Source organism: Chrysochloris asiatica, unplaced genomic scaffold (genome assembly GCF_000296735.1).
Source record: "Chrysochloris asiatica unplaced genomic scaffold, ChrAsi1.0 scaffold00003, whole genome shotgun sequence".
Classification (NCBI taxonomy): domain Eukaryota; kingdom Metazoa; phylum Chordata; class Mammalia; order Afrosoricida; family Chrysochloridae; genus Chrysochloris; species Chrysochloris asiatica.
In genome coordinates, this window is record NW_006408521.1 from 52051275 (window position 1) to 52067146 (window position 15872).

Here is a 15872-nt window from a genome sequence, read left to right on the forward strand (position 1 = left end):
AAGTATGAGAGACAAAGTTTAGCCATCCTGGCATCCAACGAGCACTCTGGCTGCACTTCTTCCAACACATATATGTTGGTTCTTCTGGCAGCCCATGGCACTTTCAATATTCTCCTCCAACACCATAACTCAAATGCATCAATTCTTCTACGGTCTTCCTTATTCACTGTCCACATCTATATTAACCAGTTTCCTCTTATGAAAGATTGTTAGCAATCTAGTAATTTGTTGTCGTCAAGTCAGCTCTGACCCACAGCGACCCTGTATAGGGTTTCTGAGGAGCAGCTGGTGAGCTTGAACTGCCTACCTTGTGGTTCAAAGGACTTTGCAGGCTGGCGCATTAAGCCACAGCGACATACCAGGCGTCCAATGCCATCAAGTCAGTTCCATCTCATATTAAACCTGTATAGGATTTCCAAGATCGGCTGGTGGGTTTGAACTGCCAACACTGCAGATCTCACTCAGTCCAGTGCTTATCATGATTTTAGACACTTAACATAACTTATTTGTTATAGAGATAATCACAATCCTAAAACTCTGAAAAAGAGCGAGTAGGCTCCCCTCATATCCCCAGCACACACTCAACATCCTGCTTTCTGCTTCTAGTTTTCTCTTCATGGCTGTCACCATGTCTCACAAGCCATTTTGGGACTTGTTTATTTTCTCCATTTAACCCTGTCCTGTCCTGTAAGCCTGTTTCCGCTTAGCTGGTTTTCACAATAATCACTCATAACCGCTGCAATTACATTCCACACCCTCTGCCCACAAAAGTACCTCATAAAAGACATTTAATGATTGAGTAAATCAGAGCAGATGAAGTCTTTCCCATACTGTAGGGCACTTGTAAACTTTTTTTTTTTTAATGAAAACTGTCTATGTATACACATCCACAACACAGCAGTTTTCTAGCCTGCTGATAAAACACTCGATTCTACAACATTTGCAAGCGCAAGACAGGCAGAGAATAAACATGGTGGTTTTTGTTTACAAACCTCAAATCTTTCTACCACCACCCCTCCAAATCAAGATGGGGGGGGCAAACAAACTGGAGGCTGTCTTTGTTGTGAGGTAGGTAGAAGGAATGATAAGGATATACAAACCCACTGCTCTCCGGTGAATTTCCGCTCATAGTGTCCCCGTAGGACACAGCCCAACTGCTCCCTAGGATTTCCGAGGTTGTAAATCTTTAGGGTAACAGACAGCTTCATCTTTCTCGCGCAGAGTGGCTGATAGGTTTTAGTCCCAGCTGCGATCATGGACACCAGTTTACCGCAGGTCATGGGTCCATGGGAACACACTTACGTGTACACGCTCACGCTCTGTGCCCTGCACCCCGTTTTACACTGACTATAGGCCTCCTAGGGAGTTCTGGTAGTGTAGTGGTTACAAATCAGGCTGCGAACAGCAAGGTCAGCAGTTCGAAACTACCAGCCGTTCCGCAGGAGAAAGACGAGGCTTTCTGTTCCGGTAAAGATTTACAGCATCGGAAACCCTGTACAGGGTCGCTATGGGTCGGAATCGACTCGATGGCACTTAACAACAATCGGACTCCTGGTGTGGCGCTGAGGGTTAATGCACCAGAATGCAAAGCCATTTGAACCGCAAGGTTGATGGTTCAAGCTCAGCAGCTGCTCTCGGAAATCCTATACAGGGTCGCTATGGGTCGGAACCGACTCCACGGCACTTAACAACAACAACAACAAATCGAACTCCTGGTGTGCAGTTGTAGGATCAGCACTGAACTGCGACCCATAAGGTCGGCAGTTCAAACCCACCAGCTGCTCCTTGGAATCCCTATCCTGATCGCTATGAGTCGGAACCGACTCGACGGCACTTTACAACATCTTACTATCAGGAATTCTATAACCGCACTCGCAGGATGGGAACATTCTCTACTTCCCGGCCCCGACACCCCAACATTTACGCAAGTCTGACCCTAATCCCACCGGCCGGCATCAGGTCCCAAACTGTTTCTCAGGCGTGACAATCGCCGGCTCTGGGAGAAGAAGCCCCTGGGGGCGTCCCTGCTGGCTCCGAGCTGAAATCCGGGCTCCACTCTGACAGCCTCGGCCCAACACAGGGTGCCCCAGCCGACCCTCGAGCGGTCAGCCAGAGCCGGGACGCCGCGACCCCCGAGATGCCACAGAGCCCCGCTGAACCCTCCCGTCCGCGGCCCCGCTCGCTCACCATTGGAGCGACTGCCCGACTCGTTCTTGCAGTAGCCGCAGCGGTAGAAGTCCTCACCCTCGAAGTACTCTACGATGCTAGGTGACAGCGCGGCCCCCGAAGCCATGGCCTCAGCCGCTCAGCTCGGCCGCCCAGCCGTTGCCGCACACCGCCGCCACCCCACAATGCACCGCGCCGCGGCCCCCAGGCTCGAGCGAAGCCGCTCGGACGCCCACAGGCCGAGGCGGGCCGCGAGCCGCGGGGACCGACGCCGCGAGCGCCATCTTAGCTGAGGGCAGTCGGCTGCTCTTTCCTTTCCTTCCCAACGAGCGGCTGCCATCTTCAGTGAGGGTGAGACGGAGAGACGGAGGGAAACTATCTCGGCAGCCGCGAGCCGGCAGGAGCCGAGGAAGCTGGGCCGGCCGGGTCCCGTTTGCTCCCCGACCCGGTGTGACCCTGGGGACACTCACCGCAGGACGCCTTGCCCTCCTCGGAGTCGCAGTAGCCGCAGTGATAGCCCTCCTTGAGGCCCTTGTACTCCACCACCGAGGCCATGGCCGCCGGGGTTCCTGCGGGCCGGCCACGCCTCTCGGCGCCCCAGGGCCGCCTCGGCGGGGCGGGGGAAGCGAGGCCCACTCAGCGGGCACCTGTGCCCCGACCCCGCGCCCCGGCCGTGTCGTGCCCGCCAAGCCCTCCCACACCTGCGCCTCAGCCCCATTTTACAGACACGGAAAGTGAGGCCCGGAGGTGGGTACTCGGAGTTAAGGCCTGGCGATCTCCCGTAGAAAGTTACCCCTGAGCGACCTCTGACTGTCATAAGGTTGTGACCCTAAAACCGGGTTCCTGTCCTACAGCACTGCAGCCAACAGGCAGCCCCCAAGGTAGAGTAGAAACCTAAAGACCAAACCCACTGCCATCGGGCCGATTCCGACCCACACACCCTGTTAGCGGTTCCCAGGCTGTAAATCTTTAGGGGAGCAGATAGCCTCCTCTTTCCCCCACAGAGCCCCTGGTGGATTTGAACTGCCCATCTTGTGGTCCATTGTTTCTGCAGTGCACGGGGCTCCAGAGGAGAAAAGCGTGTTTATTAGGGGATGACCCCAGTGGCCAAAAGTAAAGTCTAATCGTCATGTCTGTACATCACATCTGCAAGGCAGGGCGATTTTGATGTATGAGAAAAGTGAAGAAAGCTTGTTTAATTAGCTCTAAATTTTCACTAACAAAATTTCCTGGCTCAGGGGAACAGGCAAGTTGATTCTTTTCCAAGGCTAATCTCTAGAGTCTTGCATTCTCAGCACTTGGGCCTGGGGATTTAGCCTAATAATTTCATGCATTGAGTCATCCCCTAAGCCATCACCATGGAAGTAGTGACAAGTGGAGTCTCGTGGGATTTAGGTGAACTTCCAAGCTGTGCCTTGAACTAGATTTTGAACCCAGGTCTTGAGAAAAACTGGTTTGCTGAAGACGCCATTAAGCCAAACAATTAAAAAACAAAACCTACTGGTGTGGCGCTGTGGGTTAATGCATCAGACTGCAAAGCCTTTTGAACTGCAAGATCGGTGATTCAAGCTCACCAACTGCTCCTTGGAAACCCTATACAGGGTCGCTATAGGTCAGCACTTAACAACAACTGCCATTAGGTCAACGGATTCCAACTCACGGTGACCTTAAATTTTCCAAGACTGTCAATCTTTATGGGAACAGGTAGCCTCAGTGTTCTTCCCGGATAGCTGGTGGGTTTGAACCACTGACATTACAGTTAACAGCCCAATGTTTATCCTACAGCAAAACCAGGGCTCCTTAGTCTAGCTAATTAGCTAATTAGAGAAGACTGTCTGCACGGGCTTTGTGCTCTTTTGAAGACTTGGAGCAGTTTCCGCAACAGGAACTCCACAGATCAGGCTGGAGCGATGTTTTGTGCTAGGAGAAAAGACTCCAGCATCATCAATATTCTATTGAGGCCCTTTTATTAAACCTTAAACAAGACAAAGACAAAAACAATGAATTAACTGGATAAGGAAACTGTCAGCATGTGCCCAGTCACGACATTCATTGTATACTACAGAAAAGACAAGAGCACACACAGTGATTGGTGGTAGGTCGTCAACCCTGTCCCAGGTAGGACTCCAGAAGCAGGGAAAAGACCATGATTAGAATCCGTACAATATTGCAGGTTAGAACAGTTATCAGATTCTTTCTGGGGTTTTAACTATCTGGATACCTGGTGCTGGGTTATAACTTAAAACTAGGACCCCGAGTCTTAGTCAGAAGGTGATTGCAATGCCAGAATCCCAACCTTGAAGATAAATCAGTATGATACAGGACCAGTCACTATAAGTTGGAATCCTCATGTGGTGGTGTGGGTTAATGCGCCAGACTGCAAAGCCATTTGAACTACAAGGTTGGTGGTTCAAGCTCACCAGTCACTCCTTGGAAACCCTATACAGGGTCGCTATGGGTCGGAACCGACTTGATGGCACTTCACAACAACGAGTTGAAATCAATTTGACAGTACCAAATAACAAGCTTTAACATGCATCTCATTGGCTGCTTTTAGTAAATCATTAGGATATGCCCAGGAAGTTCCCTAGTTCTTTGTGTAATCTCCTTTTCAACATGGAAACAGCAGACAAGAAATCAAAGGACAGGCATGGGGTAAATCTGCTAAATGTGTCTCTAGAGTGTTAAAGAGCATAGATGTCAGTTTGAGGATTAAAATTGGCCAAGACATGGTATTTTCAGTCAGCTAAGGTGTGGCACTCCTGGTGTGGCGCTGGCCTTCAAACCATAAAGTCTGGTTTGGTGCTTCATAACCACCAGCTGCTACTAGGATGGATAGACTGAAGGACTGGCAGTTTGATTCAGTGGAAATAAGTAAGTGCTCTGGGAATCCGTGGCTCTTTGAGGCATCAGTGGCCGTCCTCCCAGGCTCATCTGTCCTACATGCCATCAAAGGAGCTTTTGGGATTGCACTGTGCACCATCTCGGTTGGGCTCCTTTTTTTACATGACTACATGTGATGCAGAGTCAAGCTCCACATTTCCACCACCCATTCAGCATGTCCCCCACCCCCAGCTCTGTTCCAATCCACTTCAAGCAGCTCTCCCTCTTTCACAAACCCTTCCATGCTCTCTAGACAATGACTCCTCCCCTCTTCATACTTAAGCAGCCCACATGTACCACCATATCATGTGTTGGCATGCATGGCTGGTCTCCCTAGCTGCTGACCAGAAGATCGACGGTTCAAACCCACCAGCCGCTCCTTGGAAACACAGTACAGGAATGGTATGAATGGAAACTGACTCAAAAGCACTTAACAACACCTAAGCATGATTAGAATTTAGGAACAGGTTAACATTTGTTAAGAAAGAACACTTCTCATTAGGTTGATTACAGAAGAGCAGAACCCAGAACCATGCTTTGCTTATTTTTTCAACCTGACTGGTTATCAAAAAGTTCCTTGTTTATCTCCCTGCTTTATAAATACGCCTTATCCTGTCATGGTTAAGGTTTGTGTCAGCTTGGCTGGACCCTGATTCTCTAGTCTGGCAGCAATGTGGCAGTTGCATAGTGCTGTGAGCATCCCCCAAGACATGGTCTGCTGGCACCAGCCTGCTCTTAGGTGAGGGGATTAGAGTGGGATGTGTCATCCTTACTCAGGTTGCAGCCAGGATCTGATGTAAAAAGGAGTCTCCGGGGGGCTGTAGCCTGCAGCATCCACAGGGTGGCAAAGCTCTTGAGCTTTTTGCTCACTCTGGCTCCTGCATCTGACTCCTTTAAGCTGACCTCCAGGTCTTAGGACTTGAGCCAGCAGCCTGCTGTAGTACCTGCTGACCTGGAGATTCCTTAGCGTCTGTAGTCTGCAAACCAGTAGCCTGCCATCTTACCTTCAGATCTTGGACCTGTCAGCCTCGAGTCCATGAGTCAGCCTGCTATCCGACTTGCTCATCGTGGATTTGTCAGCCAGCCCCTACAGCTAAGCCGGGAGAAGCCTCCGGCTTGACACCCAAGCTGCAGACTTGGGACTTGCCAGCCTCTGTAATCATATGAGCCATTTCCTTGAGCTAGATCTGCACACAATATTTAAGTTTCACTGGTTTTACTTCTGTAGAGAACACAGTCTAGGACAATCCCATAATTTATTCTTATTAGGAAAGAGAACATTTTAAACATAGTACTTAGGTAAAAAGTACTTCTAGGTTCATGTGGTTTATAAGTTGCTTTTTTTCATTCTAATAAAGTGAATTCCTTAGGGGAGACTTACACCCAGGATGGCATATGTTTCTTTAGGAAACAAAAAGGGGCCTCTCTTACACAGCTCCTGCGGCAGAACGAATAGAAGTGCTTTTTAGCACTTCTCACCACTCCTGGCTCAGTGAATCCTGGGCACTCCTGATGGTACAATGCTATCGGGCCATGAAGTTTAAGTGCCATCAAGTTGGTTCCAACTCATAGTGACCCTATAGGATTTCCAAGGTACAGTTGGTGAGTTTGAAGCACTCCACCTTGCAGTTCAAACCAATCGTGCAGTCCAGTGCTTATCCTACAGCACCACACCCAGACTCCAAATGTGTGACTCGAACTCTATTACAGCTCAGAATCCGTAGCAGCCGTGAGCATGTAATTAAGCACACTTCTCTGGTGACCACCAACAACTGAGGGCACCTGTGGGGCCCACTCTGAGCGAAGACCAGGGACCAGGTCTCTCATGGACAGGCCCAGTGTCTGTTCACCATGGACAGACGTGGCCAAGAGCTGCCATGGGAGAGGCACAGAGGTGGGGGGAGGGCTCTGTCTGAGCACGCAGCCCAGCCCTACCACCAGACTATGTCTTCACCTCCCACCTCACAGTGGCCCCCATAGTTCAGGACTGTGATGACACACAAGCAGCCTGTGACTTCTCCTGGTTACCCTAGAAATGCCCCAGGGAGCCCTCCACATCAGCCCCAGGAGCGGAAAGGCTGTGCAGGGCTGGAAGGGTGTCCTCGCAGACCTGGGAAGAGTAGAGGCTGGAGAGCAGCTGAATCGGGGCAGGCGCTGTGAATGAGGGCAAAGCCCAAAAATGCTGTACGTGGAGCTGGAGATAGAGAAGGCTTTGGCCGAAGCCAGAGACACCAAAGAGAAACAGCGAAAGGCCCAGGAACCTGTGAAAAGTCCCCAGGGGACCAAAGGAGCTGGTGGGGGACCTTCCACGGACCCACGGGCAACCTCTGACTGTCAGTCTTTGCTGATGACAGACTTAGAGTGGTTGGGTCTGAGCACAGAAGAACAGTAGGTGCTACATCCTTCCTGTTTATACTGGAACAAGGGTACTATAGAAGGAGCCCTGGTGGTGCCATGGGTTAAGCTTTGGGCTGCTGACCCCACAGTCAGCGGTTCAAACCCACCAGCCACTCTGTAGGAGAAAAATGAGGATTATCTGCACCACCGAAATTTACATTCTCAGAAATCCTAAGTAGTAGTTATTCCTGCTGCCCTGTAGGGTCACTGTGAGTCAGAACCAACCTGACGGCAGTGGATGGCAGGACAGGGACAGCAAATAGATGTTCCGGAGTCCCACAGACACAAATCCAGCTCCTGAAGCCAATCTGGGGCCTCTCAGCCTAATGAGTTGTTCTGAAGATAAGAATAGTTTCTGGCACAGCGCCTAGTGTAGAGTGCATCCAAGTAAGTGTTGGTACGGAAACAGCACTGTAAGGATCTCTTAGAAAAGAGAAACAGGAAAGCAGAAATAGGGTCTGTCTCTTTAAGGCAGCTCCACAGGGTTTCCAGTGGCTGGCTCTCAGAAGTCCATTGCCACGCCTTTTTCCAGAGCACCCTTTGGGTTAGCAACTAAGTGAATTGACTGTCTGCACCACCCAAGAAAGGAATTCATTTTTCTTAAAAAGCAAACAGGAACACATTATTTTGATCTAAACATACTTCTGGGATTTTTTTTTTCTAAACTTAAAATGGACTTGCCAACTTTGAAAACTTAGTTTCTCACAAAGCTAAATTCTCTGCCCTACCAACTATTAAAAAAAAAGCAAAGCAAAACAAAAAAAAACCCAGCAGCCTGTTTTCTTGAAACAGCAACCTGGACTCCCCTCTTCAACGTTAACTGAAAGGTGCTTCTGACATTACCAACCTAAAACACAGTGTGGGTTTTTGTTTATACTTTGACCAGAAAGTATTCCTAGCTTTGGCAGGGACAAAGAACCTGCCTATTGTTGCTGAAATTACCTTTTGCTATGTATAGGCAGTGGTTGTTGTAGTTGTTAGGTGCCACCTACTCATAGTGACTTTATGCACCGCAGAACGAAACACTGCCCAATCCTGGGCCAACCTCACTACTGTTGTCATGCTTGAGTCCATCGATGCTGCCACTTGGCCAATCCATTTCGTTGGGGGTCTTCCTCTCCTTCTCTGACCCTCCGCCTTACCAAACATGATATCCTTCTCCAGTGACTGGTCCCTCCTGACAATATGTCTGAAGTATGAAAGACAAAGTTTGGCCATCCTGGCCTCCAAGGAGCACTCTGGCTGCACTTCTTCCAAAATGGATCTCTTGGTTCTTCTGGCAACCCATGGCACTTTCAATATTCTCCTCCAACACCATAACTCAAAAGCATCAATTTTTAGGCAGTGGATCCCAAGTATAATTCATACCAGAGCAGAAGTTTCCAGAAACCTTTCTCCAAATCCCAGTATAACTTCCTTCTCTTTTTCATCTCTAGATTGGCCTGGGCCAAAAATACTGAAGACCCTCGGATTTCAGTGGGTTCCCAATCCCCACTAGAAAAGAAGATTCAGGTGAGAACATGCGCTGACCCTGAAATGGGGTTGTGGTCACACAGGGTCGTGGTCCTAGGGTCGTGACAAGAACGGGCAGAGTAGAAAAGGTGTGAGGGTTTCTAGGGAAAGGTCTTTGCCTGCAGTGTCAATTCAGCCTTTGGTTCAAAAATGATGAACAAATCAACATGGAAGGTGCTTCTGACAGGTTGGCAGTAAACACATACTCTCTGTCAAGTTCACAGGGCAAGATGCCGTGGGCTTGAGACCTGGTTTGGTATCTGAATGAAGCAGGACCAGCAAGCCCTGTCTCCTTGTGAAGTGAGACAAAGATCAGTAGATCAAAATCTTCAGCAAAGCACTAAGTTTGTTGCAGCATAGAATGTTCCAGAAGCATGGGGACAGGTACCTGAGTAAGGACAGACCCCACAGAGTCAGGAGCATGGGCATTAAGTACCGTGTTCTCTTCCTGGTCCCAGATGCCCTCCCCAGGAGCAGGGCTGATGCCACCCTTCACTGATTAGGTCTTAATCATATTTATTTGATTTTGTGTAAAGGGGTGTAGGCTTCTCAGAACTGGGGTGCCACCCCTGTCTGTCCCTTGGTGGTTGGCTGCTCCTGGTGCTACTTCTCTGACTGGCTCATTCTGCTTGGTGGTTTGACCATTAAGGTTTTCCCCTTTGTGGTTGGTTGTTTTCCCCACACCTGGTGTTATTTTGTCTACCATGGGCCCAGGCACTGCCGCCGTACCCCCTTATTCTTGCCCACGTCCTGACTGTGGACCCTCAATGGGCCAGCTGGCCACTTCCTCTCACTCTGCACTTGTCAGTCTCCACAAATGAACAGCGACAAGTGTCTTGAAACGATAGGGGTTTTATAGATGTGAACGCAGAAGACAGAAGTGGCATTTAAGCCGACACCTAGCCAATGTACACATAGGTGCTATAGCCCAAAGGAAGAGCATCTGAAACTACAGCTCTCGTACCACAGACCGCACAGCTTTTGAGGAACAGAAAAGCTGGTATAACTGGAGTAACACAAGCAAGCAGCTCCATTGAGAAGGTTGGAGAGGGAATCATGGTCCAGACTAGCCGGGCCATGCCGAGAGTTCCCGATTCTCCATTAGGGGCAAAGGCCACTAGTCTAAGGCTTGTGCTGGAACATGGCAAGCTCACACCGATGTAACAGAAAGACCATCCTGAGTTTATGTTCACGGTGGTTGTTGTTAAGTGCCCAAGTTGGTCTAACCCAGAGTGACCCTGAATAGGGTTTCCGAGAAACAGCTGGCAAGCTTGAACCAACAACCTAGTGGTTCAAACCGACTTTGCAGTCCAGCACATTAACTCACGGTGCCACACCAGGACTCCGTTCACAGTAGTGGAGTCATTTTGAAAAAGATCGCTGTGGTGGCTGTCCAAAATGCAGCCTGTAACTAATGTTACTAAATTATACATGTTTGAACTGGCGAGTATTTTGTGGTGTGTATTTTCACAAGTAAAAAAAAAAAGGCATGACAGTCCTTGGGGGCAGCGGGAGAAACTTGCTGTTCTGAACTATATGGTTGGTTTAAACTGCAAGGTCAGCAGTTCAAGCTCACCAGCCACTCCTCGGGAACCCTATACAGGGTCGCTGTGAGTCGGAACCAACTTGACAGCACTTAACAACAGGCTGGGACAGCTGGTTGACGTGAAGCCTGTGGGCGGGGGGAACGTTGAGAGGTCTTTTGGAGTTAGAAGTGACAGGGCTCGGAAGGGGGAGACTGACAGAAAAACACTCTGGTATAAGACTCCAAGTGGAGACGAGGTTACGAGGCAAGAGCAGGGCAGCCTCATGGGCCTCATCTGCTTTGTCGTTATAACCCCTGGCTCTCGAACAGTCCTGACACTGGGTCAGCCTCCTTGTGGGATGGCTGAGACCATCCATACCCAGGGAAGCGGAAATGTTCCTTCAGGGACATGCTCCCTGCTAGACTGTCCTACGTTACATGGGAAAGACAGACCAGCAGAACCGATGGAGGAAAATCTGACTAGGCTAGCTTGGAGGGCCCAGGATGGCTTTCCTTCTTCACATGACCTGCAGGCAGCCTGGAAAACAGAAAAGAAAGTGAAAGTGTCTCAGGGAGCAGAGAGCAGTCACCTCCAGTGAATGCTTGGGAAAGTCCAGTGTGATAGAAACAGAAAGGGACCAGGGGATGTGGCAACGCCAAGTCACTCATGAACTAGACGTGCGTAACCAAGAGACGTGCCAGGGGCATGGAAACCCAGCTGAGATGATTGAAGAGAAAAAGTGAAGTGAACACCTTCAAGAAAGTTCAATTCCAAGAGTTTAGCAGCCAGGGTGATGTGTCGTAAAGGAAGTATCCTTTTGTTTAAAGATGGTGTCTATTGAAGCACATTCTCATGGTGGTGGGAGTGAGCCAACAGAGGGGGATTCTGGTGGTGCAGAAAAGGTCATTTGATCATGGCAAAATTGATGTTTCTGGTGTTCACAAACCAGAGGTAGAAGAGTTGGCTTTTGATGAGTGGCAGTTCCACTGTAAAGGTAGGAGGGCCAAGTCTGGGTAGAGATGGAAGGTGGTGGTTGCCTTGGCGATGAGAAGAGGAAGGCGTTCCTGAAATACAACATTGGAGGCAAAGTCTTCAACCAGAAGGGAACACTGCGGGAGGGGGCTTGAGGAGAAAGACCCAAGATGTGGTTAAGAGTGGATGGGGCGGGGCAGACAGGGCCAGCAGCCCTCTGCAGATACGTGCATGGAGCTATGATAAAGGAAAACCAGCTTAAAAAACTCTTCACACTTGCCTTTGACAAGCGTTTAGGTGGTACCCATTCTTCAAAAGTGAGGAGGTTGTTAGCCCACAAGCTTCAAGAGGAGGACGAAACCCTTCAGAAGCTCAAGGCGCTGTCTTTTGACTTCCGGATTGCCCAAGCAGAGGCATACTACTACCATCGATATCAAGAAATGCTGATGGACGACTGGAAGCGCAGTATGCTTCCACAATGGGAAACCAAAACAGAGGGAGAAAAAAAACTGCAGAGGGAAAGGACAAGAGGTGTTAAAAAATGGGACTTTCTCGTATCAAAAAGGGAGCTCAGCCAGATACAGAAGCACACCTATCGTGCCGAGCGCGCCAGAGGCCTCAGGGACCACAACTACCACCTGCTCTCCAAAAGAATTCCCATTGACGTGTCCCCCCGCAAGACATCATCACCGATTGAAAAGATCCAGAGAACACCCCAAACTAAAAGTGAGAAGCACAAGGTGGCGTGGGTGAGCAAACAGATGAAGGGTCACCGAGATCGTATGATTCGAGGGCGAGAACTCACGGAGCAAAGGAACGATCAAAAAGAGGCTGAGAAACTCTGTAACCAAGTCCCTCCTTGCCCCAAATCTCCAGTGAAGAAAGGGAAGGCCAAAGAATTTGAATGGGTCACTGCCTACCCAATTGTCCAGCCTCACCGCAAAGCACTTCTCGAAGTGACCGTTCTGATGGAAAAGTCAAAAAAGGAGGATGATACAGACAAACCACCTCAAAGGAAGTTCCTGAGCATGCCACCATTTTTGAGAAGTCAGCTAGAGAAAAATAAAGGTTAAATTATTTTTGTGATTATTGTATACATTTTTCATACTAGTGTTCCTTCAGTTATGAGTAGTTAAGTCCTAAACCCCCTGTTTTTGTTTCTAAGTGGAATCTACTGGCAAAGAAAAAATTGAACCAGAAATACTGGATCTACAAGTATTGCAGCTAGATGCCTCGCTATTTAAAGAGGAGAAGGGACAGAAACAAGGAACCACCTAAACCCCATTGCCATCGTGACATTCCCAACTCAGAGTGACCCATTATAGGACTTCCGAGACTGTAAACCTTTACGGGAGCATCTTTCTCCCACAGTAGCAGGAGGGTTTGAACTGCCAACCTTGAGGTTACCAACCCAACAGCTGAGTGAGTTTGAGGAAGAGTCATCAGAATATTTAAGACAGGAGAAAGAGGGGCATGGTTTAAGGTAGAGAGTGTAAACAAATCACAGGCAGAGTCATAGGAAATTGATGATATTTGGCCATTTTCTATGACCAAAACAATTTCATGTTGTTCCACCTTCTATTGGTTGACTGGCTACCTTTAAAATAATGAGATGCCATTATTCATTAGGTCATTAACAGTCTGCCTACCTGTTACCTTCAATGGGACAGGAGTGGAGGAAGGAGTGGCCCTCCATCAGAAAATAAAGAGTAACTACAGTTATACTGTGAACATGGCAGTGAATTTCCTTTAATCAAAGACGACCAAGACAAATTCATTAACTATCAAAAGCTGCATTTTACTAAAAACTATGTCTTTAAAAATGTTGAATCATACAATATATACAACACATGCTTCTCTGCTGTTTGCATTTCAGTATCCATTTGAGTCCTAAAAAAAAAAAGGGAGGACAAGGGGATAGCTTATGAGATATTTATAGATGATAAAGTGCATTTAATATACCTAAGGGGATAGCTTACTAGGTGCTTATAAATGATAAAGTTCATTTACATAATGAAAGATTATAACTAGTCCCTCCTCAGTAAGTCAACCAGGTCACATACACCTATATTTTACACAAATAATTCGCCTTCTATGTTTATTTACCAACCGCTCCCCCATCCCCATCCCAGGAAATATTTTTAGAAAAACACTTAGCTATTTTTTAAAAAAAACTTTGTTGTTGTTGTTAAGTACCATTGAGTCCATTCCAGCTTACAACAACTTTATAGATCACAGATCCTACAACATCCTCACAGTTCTTGTTACATTTGACCCTAATGCAGCGGCCAGGGTGTTGATCCATCTAGTAGGGCGTCTTCCTCTTTTTCGCTGACCCTCCACTCTTCTCCAGGGACTGGTCCCTCCTAACTAAATTTCTGAAGTATGGGAGATCAAGTCTCACCATCCTGGCTTCCAAGGAGTATTCTAGCTGTACTTCTTCCAGCACAGATTTGTTTGTTCTTGACAATCCATGGTGCTTTCAATATTCTTCTCTAACACCATAATCTAAATGCATCGATTCTTTTACAATCTGCGGTATTCATTGTCCAACTTTCACAGGCATACAAGGCAACTGAAAATACCATGGCTTGAGCCAGGTGCACCTTAATTCTCAAACCCTCATAACTTTGAACTTTAAGACTTTAAAGAGGTCTTGTACAGCAGGTTTATCTAATGCAATACATCCTCTGACTTCTTGACTGCTTCTTCCATGAATATTGATTGAGTCCAAGCAAAACGAACTCTATGACCACTTCAATCTTTTCTCCGTTTATCATGATGCTATGTAGCGGTCCAGTTGTGTGGATTTTTGTTTTCTTTACATTGAGATACAATCTATACTAAAAACTGTATTTTTTTATCTTCAGTGTTTTAAGCCCTCTTCACTTCCAGCAAGCAAGGCTGTATCAGCTGATTATCAGATCGTTAATGAGTCTTCCTCCAATCCTGATTCTTTGTATAATCCATCTTCTCAGATTACTGGCTCAACATACAGATTGAATAAGTATGGTGAAAGAATACAACCCTGTCACACACCTTTCCTGATTTTAAACCATTCAGCATCCCCTTGTTCTGTTCGAATGACTACCACTTGATTTACGTACAGGTTCCGCATGAGCATAATTAAGTGTTCTGGAATACCCATTCTTTGCAAATGTTTGTCATAAACTACATAGCTGAAAACCTTTTCATAGTCAATAAAGCACAAGTAAACATCTTTCTGGTATTCTTTGCTTTCAGCCAAGATCCATCTGATGTCAGCAATGATATCCCTAGTTCCACGTCCTTTTCTGAACTGGCTTAAATTTCTGGTAGTTCACTGTCGATGTACTGTTGCAACCATTTTAAACTATCTTCAGCTAAATTTTACTTGCATGTGATATTAATGATATTGTTTGATGATTCCCACATTCTGTTGGGTCGCCTCTCTTTGGTATGGGTACAAATATAGGTTTTTTCCAATCGGCTGCCCTGTTTTCCAATTGTCTTGGTTTAGATGAATGCACGCCTCCAATGCAGCATGTTTGTTGAACTATTTCAATTTGTAATCCATCAGTTCCTAGAGACTTGTTTTTTACCAGTGCCTTCAGTGTAGCTTGAACTTCTTCCTTCAGTACCATCGGATCTTGATCATATGCTACCTCCTGAAATGGCTGAACATCAGCCATTTCTTTCTGATGAAATTTCAGAGTCTCTTCTGACATCCATTTTGGCCTTTTATTTCCTATCTTTTTAATGACCTTTTGCTGTCTTCTTGTGTGATGTTCTTGATGTCATCCCATAACTCTTCTAGTCTTTGGTCTTTAGTGTCTAATGCAGCACATCTGTTCCTCAGATGATCCCTAAATTCAGGTGGGATATGGCCAAGGTCATATTTTACCTCTCTGGACTTGTTTTAATTTTCTTCATCTTCAGCCTGAACTTGCATATGAGCAACTGATGGTCTGTTTCATAGTCTACCCTGACCTTGTTTTGGCTTTTCCACGTCTCTTTCTATAGATATAGTCAATGTGATTTTTATGTATTCTATCAGGTAAGGTCCATGTGTCTTTTATGTTGTTTACAGAAGGTATTTGCTATGAATATAAGTCATCGGTCTTGCAAAATTCTATCATGCAGTCTCCAGCATAATTTTCATCACCAAGGCCATGCTTTCCAACTACTAATCCTTCCTCTTTGTTTCCAAGCTTTGCATTCCAATCACCAGTAATTTTTGATGCATCTTGATTGAAAGTCTGTTCAATTTCAGACTGAAGAAGTTGGTAGAATCATTCAATTTCATCATCACTGTCATTAGTGTTTGGTGTGTAAATATGAATAATCGTGGCATTAACTTGTCTGCCTGGTAGGCATATGAATATTATTTTATCACATACAGCATTGTACTTCAAGATTTTAAATGTTCTTTTTGAT

The 15872-nt window shown here is 47.0% G+C and overlaps 1 protein-coding gene across 3 annotated transcripts in view; it reads right to left on the reverse strand.

The window, feature by feature from the left end:
- The window catches only part of ATE1 (arginyltransferase 1), a 153104-nt gene extending 150377 nt beyond the window's left edge, over positions 1-2727 (reverse strand). For 2 of the 3 annotated variants that reach the window (XM_006831417.1, XM_006831418.1), the window contains exon 1: positions 2188-2293. In XM_006831417.1, the coding sequence (XP_006831480.1) occupies positions 2188-2293 (106 nt within the window). Of the gene's footprint in view, positions 1-2187; positions 2294-2636 lie in introns of those variants that run through there. The other variant, XM_006831419.1, reaches the window with a different exon arrangement.
- Between the last annotated feature and the right edge of the window lie 13145 nt (positions 2728-15872).